Genomic DNA, 17,931 nt, shown 5'->3' with positions numbered 1-17,931 from the left:
GTGACTTGAAGATACAGTAGAGCACTTGTCTTTTTCATCATCCTCATACTGCCACATAGCTCTATAGCACTGTGGCTAATAGGTGTGAAGAAAGACATATCACAGACTAGGTTATGTGTAGACAAAAATGACTATGCACTTTAGGCATGACACCATGCCCTTGAGTTCCCTAAATGTTACCAAAATGAGCACTTGAATGCTTTTGTCCTTGTGTGTTTTATGACACCACGTGCGATACAAATGTACCGTATAATGTGCGTTAGAAATCAAGGTAAAAAGAAAAATATTCTTTTACTTTGAAGTTATGTGAAATTTCACCCAAACATTTTTTTTAAAGGGATGATATGTCAATTCATTTTCAGTAACACTGAATAAGACAACTTTTGTGATAAGACAACTGATAAGATAAGACAACTTTTGTGATCATCCTATGGCCCTAGCCATCATTTATAACATTGGGTAGGTTAATGTGGTGCAGACTTAAACAGATCTTTTTTTAATTTAATTTAACCCGCAGGTTTCATTTGATTCTAGGGTTTTTTATTGGGTTTGGGATTTTAAAGAGTAAGTAGTTTCAAGTTACATGCTCCTATTGCATTGTTCACAGTCCCTGTAGTGATTTATGATATTTGCAACCATAGCAGTTACTTATGTGTTTGTTTGAACTTTTTGATATGGTCTGTGCTAAGGGTCTTTGGCTATCAGAAGCTGACTTCTAGTTGCCAGCTATCGACAAATGCAATATAGTCTAGAGATCAACTGCCTTTATGATAGTCAGCACCAGCAGCATCTTGTGGGCAGCTGCTTTGGATCAAGTTTCCTTTCGTATTTATGGCAATACAAAGTACATGATCAGCAGACTGTGCTGGCTGTTAAAGACTAGTTAGCTGATCTAGCCTGTGTTTCTCATGTCCATGGCTGGCAAACAGAACTGCAGTGCAGGTTTTGAACTGAGGTCAAAAAATCTGAGCCAGACTGAATGAAAATTAAAAAAAAAACAAAAAAAACAAAACCCTTCCCACAAAAAATATTTGTGTAATTGCAAAAAGAACCATTCGCAAACATCATAGAGATACCGTAACAGTAAACAAAAAATAGATATATTTAAAAGTTTGAATCTTCTTGCTCATGATCTGTGCTATTAGGCAAGAAAGAAGTAACCTTAAAGTGGTCATCTGTGACAGATTGTTCTGTAAAAATCAGAGGAATGAATATGGAAAATATGTGTCAGTTGGCTTTAATCATGTTGACATTTTGTTTATACTCTCCAGCCTCCTCCGGAGATCTATGATAAGCAACTTGATGAAAGAGAACATACCATTGGTGAATGGAAAGGTAATATACAAGTGTAGCCTCTTGCCTGATTATACAATCACTTCAAACTAATTTCATGCGCAGGTTCTGTGTTTGTGAGATATTGCCTTAGCTCTGTCTACATTAACATCCTATTCTACTCTCAAATTAAAAAAAAAAAACAACAGCATATTACATGTTAAAAATGATAACTGAAGACCTTAATAAAGATATTCAGTCATTCACATAGTGACGTACAATACTGATGCATGTCACTATGTGAATGCTATTCTTGTTTGGGTATATGTACAGCATTTTACAGAAGTGTCTTCTTTTAATGGACCGTGTCAGTGAATAGATTAATAAATGAAAGCCTTGATAGTTTTATGAATATTTCCAGAATGATGTCCCTGTGCTGGATGTTTAATAACAGACAGATACCACTTAGTTTGCTGTCCTTGTGGAGATAGTGGATAGAGTAGGAACTGAGAGAGGAAACAAAACTATAAAAAATTAATAAACAGCAAGCTATATATAATGTATAAATATAGCCCAAAATGAGCTTTACTAATGAATGAAAACTAATTTGAATGTATATATAATTTGAGAGAATAAGCAGCCAGTGGTAAAAAGTTAAATGACTTAAGATCCTTTACTAACTGAATTTGATGCTACATATTAAGTGGTCTTTTTAATTCCCAGTAAAATAGTGGTATTAATTATATGCATACAACTGCAAGCCCTTGTGTAATATTGTTCCTTCAAGTTCACAGCATGTGGTGAAAACTGCAGCTAGAGCACTGCACTGAAACAGACATCATCAATTCCTTTCAGAACTAATCTACAAAGAAGTAATGAACTTCGAGGAGAAAACTAAAAATGGTGTTGTGAAGGGACAGCCATCTCCTTCAGGTACTCTCAGTACATAACCTAATCGTTCTGTAAGTGAATTTAAAAAGAATAAGTGGGTTCACTTTCAACAAAGTATTCATTGTGCTGATTTCATTTGTCCTCGTCGATCATCTTGTTTTCTTAGTAAAATTAACTAAAATATATATATATATATATATATATATATATATATATATATATATATATATATATATATATATATAATACATGTATATCATGTTAGTACATTCTATTTCGTGTTGAACATGTTTTTAGATAATGTTATAAAAAAAGACAAATACATTGGGAAAATATTTTTTTGTTTAAAAAAAGGGTGCAGGCATGGGGAAATTCACATGTGCATTACATTGTGTTTCCACAACTTTGTATGCATATGTCATATATTAAGGATGGAGTCTACGGTTCATATTCTGTGTGGTTGACTATTCTTAATTATGGGTGATGAAGATACAATATATGTACTTTTATTTTTTAATATAGCTAAATGAAAACCTTTAACATATATGCAAATTGGTAATGGCTAATACATTTCCAGTGAATCAGAGCAGTGTTGCTGAATTACATGCAACCTTTACTGGCTATCGGTAGTTTAAAGAGCAACAGTTGATGTTTAGCACATTTACAATCTTTGCATATCTTTGGAACTGTATAACTTAATTTAAAGTTAACCTGGAACACACTTTGTAGTTTCACAGTATTAATTTTGATGCAGTTTTCTCTGAATGTGCTAAGAATGGGTTGGGAAATCTAAGGACAGCCTTATCATCAGCAGAATGTGAAACATACAGCGGTTAATAGGAATTCAGAATACCTTGATAAAATGTCAGAATGATTATATTTACAATAATTCTGACAAAACAACACTGACAGAAAAAAAAAGTAAATGTGGAAAAAATCCCTGTATGGAAGTTTTGCTTTGAACCAGTATTTTGTTGTTTGGAAGCTTTTATTTTCAAACACTAGAGGGCAGTAAAGTACTGCTGAGGGTAAGGGTAAGGTAGTGCCATTTAATTTCGTATTTTGTTTCGTTAGTAAGTCTAGAAATTGCAGTTATGTATGGGCTTAGCAGAATTTATTTTACTTATTTATTTATTAGTTTTTTTATAATAACACAAATACCCCCTTTGGCTGTTGTTCAGATTATCAGACAGATTTATCTGCTACAAGAGAACATCAATGAGGTAATAAATTTCAGCTTTTGTCAATAGTCCATCGTAATGAATTTCATTCTTTAGCAGGTAAGTTATACATGTCAGCACAAAAGCCTGTTTAAGATGTTCAGTATGATAACTTGAGAAAACAGATAAATAAACAAAATAATACTCTAAAGCTCCTCAAACACAGCTTCTGTAGCTACTTCGGTTAACTCAGGCAATTCCAAATATCACAGGAGTTTAAAATGTTCATGAAAGTGTTCAATAATTGTTTTCTTTGTATGGTCTGCTTGCTATTAAATTAGCAGTAAAATTGTAATACATGCAGGTTTATTTAGCATTTTGGTCAACAAATAAAACAGACTTCACATCTCTTGAAGTAGATTCTTCTGATGCCATATTAAGTAAAAGAAGATCATTTAGAGGTGTTTTGTGGTATATATAGTACCATTTTAGGATGTTTGTAAATGTTTAAAACATGAACTGCATATTGCAGCACCTCTAAGAACCTATATTTGGCGTGATTCAAATTTGTTTTAGTAGAACAGAATAAAGACACTAATGAGAATGTTGAGAATGTATGTGGATTTGTGGACTGGATCCCATATTACAACCCATGTTTTCGTCTCTTTGAGAGGCGACATCTTGTTTGCAGGGGGGATCGCGGGGGGTGGGGCTGGGGGTGCGCCAGTATACATACATAATGTCATTCACATTACATTTGAAAATAGCACAAAAATACATGCACAGCTAGAAAGCAAAACAGTGAAGAAGCCCAGTGTATTTAAAACCATTGAAGAGGTACACCCATGTATTTACAACCGCCTTATACACAATGATACATTCAGTGTTGTCAGCTTATATGGTGCCAACCCAGGCTGCTTAAAGAGGGATCCAACAATGTTAGATAATACAATAGACATAGTATCAGCAATAGAAGAGTAATCAAACCCCTGAAATCGTGTGAGCAAATGTAACTATGCCTGTGTTTATCTAGGTCTCAGACTGGTGTACTGGACAGTGTTTCACAGCATCTAAGTGATCGTGTGGCCCTGAAGTCTGATAAAATCAAGGCTCTGTTGTAAATTCTAGTTCATCTGTCTTGTTTTATAGGGGTCGTCACATTTCTATTGCTGTCCTTTAACTAGCACTGTTATCCACAGACAGCTAGCAGATAAATGCGAGATTTATGGTAGGGGGTCTTAGCAACTGAATTCATTTTCTCAAAGGAGTGCAACATTTATTATTTCCATGGGTCAGAACTGAAAATCGAATGTTCTCCATGGCAAGAGCAGTTTCCGTTCAAGCTATCAGCATATAATTATAAAGAATGCTTTTGACGGGTTCCAGGTAATACACAACCATAATAACATGTTCATCACACAGTACATTTCCCCTCTTGGTCAAAAAGTTTGTAATTTAAATCCTGCCTGGAGATAACCAGGCCATTTTTCATCTGTCACCCACCCCAGTCATGAAGTGCATCCTCACTGTACTGTTGCAGGGTCCATTCTCAATGAGCACAGTTGTTGTTTGCTTTACGGGTATTCAGCACCCAGACTATTGTTGTAAGGAGGGAGAGTGATGAGCCAGGTGCTCTGGCTTATCTCCCCTGTAAACTTCACATCCTTATTTCACCTGTTTTGCCAATGCTATTCATGCAGTATTGTGATGGCTGTTCACTCCTAAGGGAAGTGTTCTTATTGCACAGATCATATTGTAGTTTAAGGTTTCATTTAAGGTTAGATTTAAACCATTGCTCATTTTAATTATTGTGATTACTGTAACTTTCTCCTTAAATAAATATGCAACAGCAGTAGTAGGTTTGCTAGAATACTTGTGATGGTAGAGTGCCTTATGCAAGTGAAAGAAAAAGAACCATATAACCCCACTCCCGCTAAATATCATTAGGCCTAACTCATTCTATCATAATAGTTCCTATTCAAGTACTGATTATCAGCTTACACCAATTCATTCATCAATGAATAATGAAATGCTTAGATAAGCTAACTGGCAGCAAAATAGTTTTTGTCATGTGGAGACTTTATTTTTTTTTTAAGCATAATGTGCAAACAGTGCATATTTCACTCCTAACATGAGCCAGCCAAAACTATTCTCCACAAAATGGGTGCCTTAGGGGAAAAGAGCTGTGCTGTGAAAGACATGAAGGCTGCCTTCCATAGCTCATTTTCATTTCAATTAAGGTCTATGAGAGGAGTTATTTTTCATAGCCTGTTTTGTTTTCAGCTTCATGACACAACTTGATAATCAATGACAATAGCAATCTAGTTCCATAGGGACTGCTACCATTATTACTGCACAGAAAATGCATAGCGATTGGGATTCCTGTTTGGATATTAACTAGAAACATTAAATAATCATGCTTCAGTGACGGGTAGATGTGCATGATACAACTCAAAGGTCTAATGTTACCAGAACAAGCCTTTCCCTCCTTCTAATATAAAAAACAAAACAAAATTTATAGCCTTGTCATCGATGAACGGTGAAATGAAGCTTTTTTGAGGAACGGGTCGTTTTAAAGGTTTTGTCTTGAAATATATAATTAAGGAAGTCTTTTATTCTAAAAACTGTATTCATCAAAAAGTGAAGACGAATAAGATATTGTAGCGATACTGTGATATGCTGTTTACTGCGTTGTGCAGTGCCGGTGAGACCTTTGCTCCTGATTGGTCTTAAAGGACAGGGACAGAGCCAATAGGTTTGTCAGGCTCGACCGGTTCATTTGTGTAAAGGGGCAGGGCTGAAGGTTTAAAAAGAAGACAGGTACCGCCAGTTTGGGGCTGTGTGTTGGGGATTGTTTTGTATGCAGTAGGGCTGTCAGTTAGGCCTTCAAATAGGAATTGATTAATTGGGCAACAAAGTATAATCGTTCAAATAAATATCGATTATTGTACCACACACATACATTTTTTGCTCCCCCACCCCCAAGACATGATTATTTTAATATCATTGCTGTTCAGTAAAAGTTTGTGCACAACAACTGAGTGCGAGGAATAATTAACTGTAATATACCTTTGCGCGTGGTACTGCAGGAGTACCAGCATAAAAATGTTTTATCTAGACATGCGGAACTGGTTCATTTGAAACCGGGTACCCAGTTCCTGCTTTGGAACCGATGAACCGGATACAAATATGGATACAAAAATCGATTATTAAAAAACATCAAACAATTAATTATCAAAGACTTTTAATTTCTGTCAAAAATACATTTGATAACTATAACACGTTTATACTTAGACCCCCCCCCCCCCCCCCCCCCCCCCCCCCCCCCCCTTTGTGCTTTACAAAAATGTATTATTGAATCGATTATCCACCATTTATATCAATGTATATAATGAGGAATGGAATCGATTGAAAAAAAGATTTTCGATTTAATCGTAGCAGCCCTAGTATGCAGTGTCGCTGTCAGAGCAATGGACTAAACTGGCATCTTCTGGCATCTTTGATGTTGAAAACTATCAGAGCCTCCATTTCCTTTCCTGCTGAATGCTACAATATAAAACTCATCTTTAAATTAACAGTGCATTTTTATTAGATGTTGACATTTTAATTTCACAAGATGCAATAAGTTAAATAATACTATTTAAGGAAATTACATTGTGAATAATTACACATCGAGACAGCGGCTGATTTGAGCTGTTTTTTTGTGTTTGTTTTTGGTTTCACAAACCGCTAAATACATTTCTGCCTTCACTAAAAATACAAAGTGCATACAGTAATACATAAAAAAATCTGGCTTTTGTAAAATACAAATAAAAAATTGCTAATAGAAGTTTCACATTTGACGTATTTAAGCTCTTTGTAAAGACTTACTCATGCCTCCATCCTTAACTTGCATTCTCCCATGTCTAACACCCTTAGTTATAAAGACTTTGAGTTTAATATTTACATACTGTATAGCACTGAGGACTTCCCCCTAGTTTTAATCCCATTGCTGTTGATTTTCTTAGCACAGGTGCAGCCATGAACAGCAGTGAAAGCCTCCCTCCATCCTCTTCCGTCAACGACATCTCCTCCATGTCCACTGACCAGACCCTGGCATCTGACACTGACAGCAGCCTGGAAACTTCTGCAGGACCCCTCGGTTGTTGCAGGTGACTAGCCGCCTGCCTGCGTAACCCAGTGTTCTTCAGAAGGTGAAACGCTACAATAAGAAAAAATAAATCTGCCTTCGTCTTCATTATGAAATTACGACTGAAAAATACTTCAAGCTGAAATGTATATTTATTAACTCCTAATTGCTTTGCTTATATCCTTCATATGACATAAAAAAGCTTAGACAGGAAACTTTCTGTAAAGTGTAAATTATTGGCTGATTCCTGATACCCTGCAAGCTGCTCTACTAATACTGATATGACAAGGTGAGCAGTATCTTTTTAGTGATTCTGAAAACATCTCTACCGATGCTACCTGACCATGTATCTTATTTAAATTATATGTATGACTGCAACCAATAATGAACTGACCCTACAAGGATCAACAGATTCATGTAAGTGATTAAGGTGGCGAAGCCTTATCCAGATAAGGTGAAGCCTTATCCTATGTATATATGTAATTCTGTACAGCTGATAGGTAGAGAATCTGTGGGACTATTGGCCAGTAAAGTAAATAACGCACACCTTGCCATATCATGGCTTCAACCTTAGTTGCTCTTGCCTGTAGTTCTGCATGATCAAAATGCTAATTGTATGATAAATGAACAATACAGATTATGTTCATAACCCTAATGAGAATGACCTGGTTGAGAACACCAGTGTTGCACCTGAGCTGCAGAGGCCAAAGCTGAATTACTGTCATATAAAGAGCTTAACCTTATTTTCCTAGTACCATTACTGTCACACCATTTTGCATGTCATGAGGTACCTTCTTATAATTGGAGAGCGAGAAACGAGCGACTGTAGCCTTATGTTAGAAGTGGTGAGAATACAGAGCCTTATAATGAAAGCAGAGTTAATATATTTATCTCATTACAGTTTGTGTCTGGCTGTGCAATGCTGCTGATGCTGGAAAATGCAGACTGCTGTCCTTTTCATGTGTACTGAGTTTTTTCTCTGATAGCTCATTATCCTGGAACGGGAAACGAAAGATACATCTGACTGCCTAAAAACATCAAACTGGAATGCATGAACTCTTTTTACAGTCTTCCCAAATTTGGCAAGTGCCTTTAAATACAGAATTATTTCCAACCCAATGGAAAAGGAAAAAGTTTAAACAAACCAAACTCCCTCACATTGAAAACAAAAAAGTGCAATTGCTTCAAAGAGCTTTTCTTAATCTCCTGTTTTTCTCCTAACTGTCCTTGGTAAGCACTGCATCCCTGCTCACGGAGGCAGTCACTGCTGGGAGAGACCGAGGCTCAGAGCAGCCGCATGGTTTTACTTTGCCAGTGCCTGCCAGTTCTCAGTCACAGGAGAGGACTTGGTTCAGTGATGCAGAGGCTCCAGGTTATTCCCTGTCCTTGTAGGAACTGCTACGTGCAGGTGTAGTTAAGTGGCCACTCTCCTCCCTGCACTGCCAAACAAACCCAGCCCACATTGCTAGGGTGTGATCGCTTGACTTTCGATTATGTAACTTTCAGAAGTCCCTCCCAGATTCTTAGGCTATTCATTGCATAATCTGCAACATTATTCAAGAACAATAGAAGTAGATGCTTGGCAGTTACGTTAACATATTAAAGCTAAATGTTAATTGTTTTAAATATTACAATGAAATATACACTAGTCAAAAAAAGTGTTTGGGGTGGTAATGAAACAAGCGTTGGGACCGATTTTGACAAGCTTGGAAACCACTACAACTTGTATGTAATGTAGCTAAAATATTCTTTACTAGTGTATATGGCAGACAGGTTGACAATGCTGTGGAACTCTTACAGATCAAAAAACTAAGTTAGTGGTTGTGAAATTCAGAATCAGTCAAGTCATACAGGGGTTAATGCTTGGTTTATTGATAATTTTGTATTGATAATTTTATTTATTTATTATTTTTTTAAAGATACATAGATGTTTTTTTTTTGCCAGATTGGAAGGCACACCACTGTTTTGCATGATTGTCGTTCAAATGAACAAGACTATTTAATGTCTGACATTAAAGTCTTAATAAGGTCTTATTTACCTTTCCGATGATGGCATGAATTATTTGAAAGTCACATCCATCCAGAGGTGTAACGCTTAATATCTAGTATATATTGGTATATCAATATCTATTATGTATCTATTGGTACATGGAATTAGCCATTCACATATTAGTATTTCATCAAAATGCAGCAGACCTCTCCACTTAAGTGTATGTGTATTGCAAGCATAGTGAATTTCATTTTCCAGATCAGCAGTAGTGTGTGCACTGCAACAGCATATTTTGTAAATTAATCACAGTCAATTCTAATTGTTTTAGCTGAAAGTTCACATATTGGTTGGATGAATCTGAATTTCAAAAGATACCCAAAATAATCTAGTAAAGATGATGCAGCTATGTTGTCCATTGTAAGTCAGTTCAAAAGTCTTGGTCCACAGAACCACTGTTCCCGTAGGCACCTGCTTTTAGCTAGTGTGTCTAGTTATGCTCCATAGAGGCATTTCTTGCCCATGATCACAGCAATTTCCAATTTAAACTGAACATTAAAGTCTGTTATTAGTAAAACATCACACAATATTCTCATGTTATTCTTTGGAGTAAGACACCACTGTGTGCAGCTCAGCTGGTAATAAGGATAAAGACATTGGTAACCCAGCTGTACATGTTCTATACATTATATGTAATGTCTGTTTACCATTTCACTGAGAAATGCTCACTGCATTTTAACACTCAGGTGTGAGAGTTGAGTGTTTCTCTATCAACTAAAAGGGTATTTTTTGTGGTTTAACACTGCATTCCAGGGATCACCATACTTTGAAACCGAGCAATCAATGTTGCATGCACAGTATTCCCAAGTTATGATTGTAGATAGTACTTGCCTAGTTACTGAATATACTGGCCCTATATATATATATATATATATATATATATATAGATATATATATATATATATATATATATATATATATGAATTTCAATAATATGTACCTTCTTATACCCTTTGCCAAACAAAACTGATATAAAGATGTAACATATGTCAATGTATAATTTGTAAGAAACAAGAACATAAAAAGGGTCACTCAGAAGTTTATAAAGCTGTCAGGCCATTTCATTTGGATGGAAAAGGATTTTAAACTGTTGTGTTTATTCAAAGGTGGTGAGTTTTGTACTTGTTACAGTCATAACAATCATACAGTGCCGAGAAAAAAAGTTTGTGAACCCCTTAGGATTTTCACATATTTCAAACCTAAAATGTTATTATATCTTAATTGAAGTCCTAATAATAGATAAAGATAACCTGATTAAACAAATGGCACAAAAACATGATACTTTTTCAACATTTATTAATCCACAAATGATTCAACATTCAATATCCATGTGAGGAAAAGTATGTGAACCTTTAGATTCAGTAACTGGTTTTCCGGTTTGTTCTTGGAGAGATTTTGGTAGGACAACCGCTCCTGGGTAGAGTGATTGTGGTCTTGAATGTTCTCCATTTGTCTGACAGTGGATTGGTGGAGCCCCAAATCCTTAGAAATGGTTTTGTAACTCTTTCTAGATTGATGAGCATCAATAACTGTTTTTCTGAGGTCCTCAGAGATTTCTTTTGATCATGGCATGACGTGTTTCCACACACCTGTATGGTGAAGACCAAACTCACAAACTTTCTGATCTTTATATAGGGTGGGGCCACCCTGAAGATTTTCCTAATTATTTAAACAGCTGATTTTAATTATCCCCTTAATTGAGCTGATAAAACCAGGGGTTCACTTACTTTTTCACATACCCTGAATCCCTTAATTACTCATTGTTTGTCTAATTCCGTGGTTCCCAAACCTGTTCTTATTTCGTACCCCCTTCCAGATTTAACAGCTGTCCACATACCCCTACCAGTAGACAGGGTTCGTTTTAACCCCTTTAAAACCAAACCATTGTATAAAATGTACACATTATAATACACATGAACACACATAATATATGACAATAATAATAATAATAATAATAATAATAATAATAATAATAATTGTCCGACAATTCGGGTAGTTCTGCTCGCATTTGGATCCAAAACTCGGCCAGCTGTTTTTGTTGGACCTCAGTCTTGAGTCCCACGTTAGATGTCCAGGAGGTTGCCTTGTTCTTATTGACAAGTCTTGCGGCATGGGTATGGCAAGAAATTTGCGAAAGCGTGGCGGACCCAGCTGTTTGCGTTTTCCATTGGGGGGAAAGTAGTCACGTAGTTGCCTCGCCATTTCGGTGAGATGTTGTTTGATGTCACCTTTAACACTCTCTTGCAACTGTGGTTTATTAGTGATCAGGAATTTGTGCATGCTTGGGAAAATTTCAGTGTTGTTTTGCTCCACACAACAAGCCCAGAATTCCAGCATTTTTTTTTTAATCATTCCTTTAATTTTGTCCGCATTGAAGATGGTTGTACTCAGCCCTCGAAGTCCTAGGTGTAGCTCATTCAGGTGAGAGAGTATATCTGACACGTAGCCCAGTCGTGAGAGCGAGTCCGTGTCATGCAGACAGTGAGAAAGTGGGAATGGGTAGTCTGTAAAAAAATACCTTGACCTCAGAGTGAAGTTCAAAGAAACGTGCCAGTGCCTTGCCCCGGTGAAAGCCATCTCAGCTCCGTGTGGAGCAAAAGATGTACGTGCTCGCTTCCCTTCTCATTACATAGAGCGGAAAAGATTCTGCAATTCAAAGGTCGAGCTTGTATGAAGTTTACCATCTTCACAGCTTTTTCCAGGACCTCCTTTAAGTTGGTGGACATGCCTTTGGTAGCGAGTGCTTCCCTGTGTTTACCGCAATGCACCCACACTGCATTGGGAGCGACTGTTCTAATTGAGTTAGGACATCATTGGTCATCAATTCGAGGTGACACTGTGTTGTTTGATAACGCGGGTGTAACTAATTTTTTTTTTTTTTTGTTCCTGGGTAGTAAGTGTTATTTCCTAATTGCTTATGCCTCAAAAGTATAGAAAATGGCTATTATTCCCCACAAACTTTGCTTTTGTGACCAGGACAGTGATATTTAGAAATTTACCTATTTCCAATGAGAAAACGGGGGAATTTGTGTCTTTTCGTGCACATAAAGTCAGAAAAAAACAAATTATGAATCCTAATTAACATATATTTATACTAAAGTAATACAAAAATGACTACAAAAGATTTAGAAGTGAGTAGTTTTTCAAAATTTACGATTATACTGTAAATTTAGAAGTGAGTAGTTTTTCGAGATTTACAATTATACTCATTTCTAAATCTTTTGTAGTCATTTTTGTATTACTTTAGTATAAATACATGTTAATTTGGATTCATATGTTGTTTTTTTCTGACTTTATGTGCACGAAAAGACACAAATTCCCCCGTTTTCTCATTGGAAATAGGTAAATTTCTAAATATCACTGTCCTGGTCACAAAAGCAAAGTTTGTGGGGAATAATAGCCATTTTCTATACTTTTGAGGCATAAGCAATTAGGAAATAACACTTACTACCCAGGAATAAAAATTGTGTTACATAGTGTAATGGCACTAACAGAATCACTTTTTGGGCCTTCTCCCCAAGCATAGTGCTTACCATGTCTGTAGTATTAGTTCCTCTGCTATGGTGTGAGGGTTTCCTGACTTTGCAACTCTGTAACCTACTAAGTGTGACGCTTCAAGGACCTTAGTATTGTCATCTGCAGCAGCAGCGGAATGTAAAACTTTCTTGCAAGCCACTAGCAGCGCTAATCGGGTGGTTTGTCCTTGTGTTGTTCAGGTTTTGTTTCCAAGTGTCTGCATAGAAGACATGGTTTTAGGCTTTTATTTGATTGGACTTCGCCACATAAACCACACTGTGGCTGAGGGTATTCACCGTCTCCAGTCCAAGTAAATCCCATTTGTATGTGTCTTTCGTCATGTTTAGGTCTCTTTGATATAGTTTCTGTTTTGTCCCTGGTGTAAAGGTTTTGCTTCACAGGCTGAAAGTCACTTGTCGAGTCAGTAGTGGTCTCGGCAGTGATTTGAGGAAGTGCGCTGGTACTGGCAACACAGCATTCATTAATTCACTCATTGCTCTCCTTTTGTTTTATTGCACCTGTCTTTAACCATCTGTCAATTTTCACTGGCAGATATTGCTGTTATTGTGTGAAGTATACGGTTCTGAAATAGGTTACCAGATTGGACTGTTGCTGGGCAACTGAAACCGCGCTGTGCTACGATTGACGGTGAGGGGGCTCTGCACGTCATGCACGTCTCTGTGTTCTCATTAGTACATCTTGAATTAAATTAACTACCTCGTTTAGCAAATCAGACACAGTTTAGAAGCTTCATCTTAGAAGCCTGTTAAGAAAGTGCAAAAAAAAAAAAAAAAAAAAAAAAATCATATAATCGGCCATTACACAATTTCTTCCACGTACCCCCCAGAGATCTCTGGCGTACCCCTGGGGGTACGCGTACCACAGTTTGGGAACCACTGGTCTAATTCATACAACATTTTGTTTCAAAAGACATGGAATTGGTTAACATAAACCCTACTGGATATTTAAGAAAAGGTTTTGAATAAAGAAGGCTATCATGGTAAAACTGTCGAATTTCCATAATTATCATTGGGGTTCACAAACTTTTTCTCGGCACTGTATCTCAAACCCTTAAAGTCATTAAACCGAACTGTAAAATATATGACACATAGATGCATTGGTATGAATGTCATTGTTGACTAGATGTGCTGTAGTAAATTTTGTATTGGAACTTTAAAAGTCAAGTTCCTGTTCATGCTGCCTTAGAAAATGTCAGAATCACATTTTCATTTTACCATATTTTGGAGATCTACACTAAAACAAAACCTGGAGCATACAGGGTCCATATTTCATAATGATAACACTGCAAGCTTTTCTAATTTTCTCATACTAAAAAATACATTGAAGTTTGTTTTGAAAATAGTCAATCCTTTTGGATTACCTGTAACAAGTTTATAATACTGTAGGTAAGCTTGGTGCTGGGGTTGTCATAGGTGCCCCATCCATATTCTTTTGAAACTCATCAGTTGAAGCAATCCTACCTGTCAAACAGAAACAGCATTTCTCCCTTTGTGGCAAGAGATTGGGCCAAGAAATTCTTCATTGATAAATATGATTGCTTTCATTGTTTTGTTATGTTTTTTTTTTACCTAAACCCCTTCTGAAAGTTCTGTCTCACTACAGACTTTTTAAAACAAAAGCAAGCTTACCTATTCATACAAACATACTTGTTTAAAATATTATGCCTCATTGCAGATTATTATGCTTGATGAGTCCATTAGAGAAAAGGATTTGTCAGGAACGACCAAGTACTACTTCTTGCATAATTGTATGATGCATATTATAAAAATCATGTTTTCTCGTAAGTTTACCACCTGTCCCATTTTAAATCTAAAGTAAAAGTTTTTAATTCAACACATTTCATGTTGAGGGGCTGTATGTTTAGCAAGCAGCCATCAATACTGGCAGTGCTATCAATGGATTTGTTTTAAGTCAGTGGACATGTTTTTCTCATATAAAATACAATGCAATAAACAAATCAGTCCGATAGGGGCAAGGGCAAGGGTGGCTGCTGTTACTATAGATACAATTAAATGTTTAGAAACGTGTGTCATGTCTAATTCAAAAGACAAATACAAAATCAGGTTGTGTTTCTTTTTTCTCTCTACTGTTTGTGAACCATTTTGTTAAGATGTAAAATTGAATTTATGTATCAGGTTCCTACAACAGTGCTTTGTAAGTATGCCTGTTTTTCAGTCTCCAGCTCCAGGATAGGTCTGAATTAAAACAATAATAAAAAAAAATAATAATAATAATCAGGCACTCAACATTTTAAAGGTACCATGTGTGTAAAAAATAAATATATGTATGTGACTGAAAATAAAGGAAAACTTTGAAATTGGAACTGATGTGTGTTTTTTTAATGTTCGAATGATGATGGTTTTTTAATTTTTTTTTTTTTTTATGATGGATATGACACCAAGTAAAACCATTTGTTGACACACGAGTTTGGATCAAAATGTAGACTGAGATCTGATGATGGACAGGTAGCTCCTATTTGACAGCCCAAATGCCTATGAGTCAACTGGCTGCCTTTGACTTTGTTTGATTGCGATTTCATACAGACTAGCCATACTGTCACTGTGGCTGTGCTGATTAATTAATCATCACAAACAGCTTCTTGACAATTGGATAGCGGCACTTGTAGTGGAAAGGTTGTTTGAACTCTGGTAAGATTAATATTAATTTACTACTAAATGTTAGCTATCATTAAAAGTTTTTAATACAAGATGCAATCAGACCCTCAAATTTACAACACCTTTTTATTTTTTTTATATCTTGTTTGTTGGAATTTGGTTTATCATGACAAACCAGCTTATTGTCAAATGGATAGTGGCTCCCATTGTGCAAAGGTTGTTTGATTACTATTACTATCAATTTACTTTTAAAGTGTTAGCGGCTTAGCACTTACTAACCGTATTAGGTTTCGGGTCTATTTGACTCGACTCTAGTTTCCAATTAGCTTAAATGCTATTTTTCTTTTCATTTTCTGTATAATATTTTATGACTTTTCCTAAGTTGGGGTGATGAACTTATACACAGAAAACAGTACCTTTGAGATGTTTATTTTTTTTAGAACAGGTCATGTATACAAATAAGATGTTTTGGGTCACTGTGATCCGTGACACTTATCTATGTAGATTTGTGTGCAGGAATAAAACTAACTTCTTTAATCTGTTATTTTATGATTATTATATTTGGATTATTATCTCTGGAAATGGTTGCACCTGTCTGGAGATATTTATAAATAAAAAAAACAAACAATATATATCTACAAGGCAGAGCCTAATTTTCTCTCACTGGTAAAGACATTCCAAAATGAGGAGCTCCCAGGTTGGCAGTCAAAGAAGTTTTATCACAGCTCCTGGACTAAAAGAGCAAAACCTTTGCAAATAAAAACATTTAATCAATTTAAGGCTGTTTAAATTAGTTTGAAATTGCATCGACTCAATATGACCCAAAACACAGATGTTGTTTAAAAAAATTCTAAAAAATAAATAACGGAAAAGTGGTGCGTGCATATGTATTCACCCCCTTTGCTATTAAGCCTCTAAATAAGATCTGGTGCAACCAGTTACCTTCAGAAGTCACATAATTAGTTAAATAAAGTCCACCTGTGTGCAATCTAAGTGTCACATGATCTGTCACATGATCTCAGTATACACACCTGTTTTGAAAGGCCCCAGAGTCTGCAACACCACTAAGCAAGGGGCACCACCAAGCAAGCGGCACCATGAAGACCAAGGAGCTCTCCAAACAGGTCAGGGACAAAGTTGTGGAGAAGTACAGATCAGGGTTGGGTTATAAAAAAATATCAGAAACTTTGAACATCCCACGGAGCACCATTAAAACCATTATTAAAAAATTGAAAGAATATGGCACTCAAACCTGGCAAGAGAGGGCCGCCCACCAAAACTCACAGACCAGCCAAGGAGGGCATTAATCAGAGAGGCAACAAAGAGACCAAAGATAACCCTGAAGGAGCTGCAAAGATTGGAGATTGGAGTATCTGTCCATAGGACCACTTTAAGCCGTGCACTCCACAGAGCTGGGCTTTACGGAAGAGTGGCCAGAAAAAAGCCATTGCTTAAAGAAAAAAATAAGCAAACACGTTTGGTGTTCGCCAAAAGGCATGTGGGAGACTCCCCAAACATATGGAAGAAGGTACTCTGGTCAGATGAGACTAAAATTGAGCTTTTTGGCCATCAAGAAAAACGTTATGTCTGGCGCAAACCCAACACCTCTCATCACCCTGAGAACACCATCCCCACAGTGAAGCATGGTGGTGGCAGCATCATGCTGTGGGGATGTTTTTCATCAGCAGGGACTGGGAAACTGGTCAGAATTGAAGGAATGATGGATGGCGCTAAATACAGGGAAATTCTTGAGGGAAACCTGTTTCAGTCTTCCAGAGATTTGAGACTGGGACAGAGGTTCACCTTCCAGCAGGACAATGACCCTAAGCATACTGCTAAAGCAACACTTGAGTGGTTTAAGGGGAAACATTTAAATGTCTTGGAATGGCCTAGTCAAAACCCAGACCTCAATCCAATTGAGAATCTGTGATATGACTTCAAGATTGCTGTACACCAGCGGAACCCATCCAACTTAAAGAAGCTGGAGCAGTTTTACCTTGAAGAATGGGCAAAAATCCCAGTGGCTAGATGTGCCAAGCTTATAGATACATACCCCGAGAGACTTGCAGCTGTAATTGCTGCAAAAGGTGGCTCTACAAAGTATGGACTATGGGGGGGTGAATACTTATGCATGCTCAAGTTTTCTGTTTTTTTGTCTTATTTCTTGTTTGTTTCACAATAAAAAATATTTTGTATCTTCAAAGTGGTAGGCATGTTGTGTAAATCAAATGATACAAACCCCCAAAAAATCAATTTTAATTCCAGGTTGTAAGCAACAAA

The 17,931-nt window shown here is 36.5% G+C and overlaps 1 protein-coding gene across 10 annotated transcripts in view; it reads left to right on the top strand.

Moving 5' to 3' along the window:
- The window catches only part of LOC121316125 (mitogen-activated protein kinase 10-like), a 79,035-nt gene extending 68,668 nt beyond the window's left edge, over positions 1-10,367 (top strand). For 8 of the 10 annotated variants that reach the window (XM_041250958.1, XM_041250930.1, XM_041250949.1 and 5 more), the window contains 3 exons: positions 1,272-1,335; positions 2,128-2,205; positions 7,336-10,367. In XM_041250958.1, the coding sequence (XP_041106892.1) occupies positions 1,272-1,335; positions 2,128-2,205; positions 7,336-7,478 (285 nt within the window). In that variant the 3' untranslated portion in view covers positions 7,479-10,367. Of the gene's footprint in view, positions 1-1,271; positions 1,336-2,127; positions 2,235-7,330 lie in introns of all 10 variants that reach the window. The other 2 variants (XM_041250995.1, XM_041251004.1) reach the window with 2 other exon arrangements.
- Positions 10,368-17,931: the final 7,564 nt, after the last annotated feature.

Source organism: Polyodon spathula, chromosome 1 (assembly GCF_017654505.1).
Source record: "Polyodon spathula isolate WHYD16114869_AA chromosome 1, ASM1765450v1, whole genome shotgun sequence".
In the NCBI taxonomy this organism is placed as follows: domain Eukaryota; kingdom Metazoa; phylum Chordata; class Actinopteri; order Acipenseriformes; family Polyodontidae; genus Polyodon; species Polyodon spathula.
This window is presented reverse-complemented; position numbering and strand designations above follow the sequence as displayed.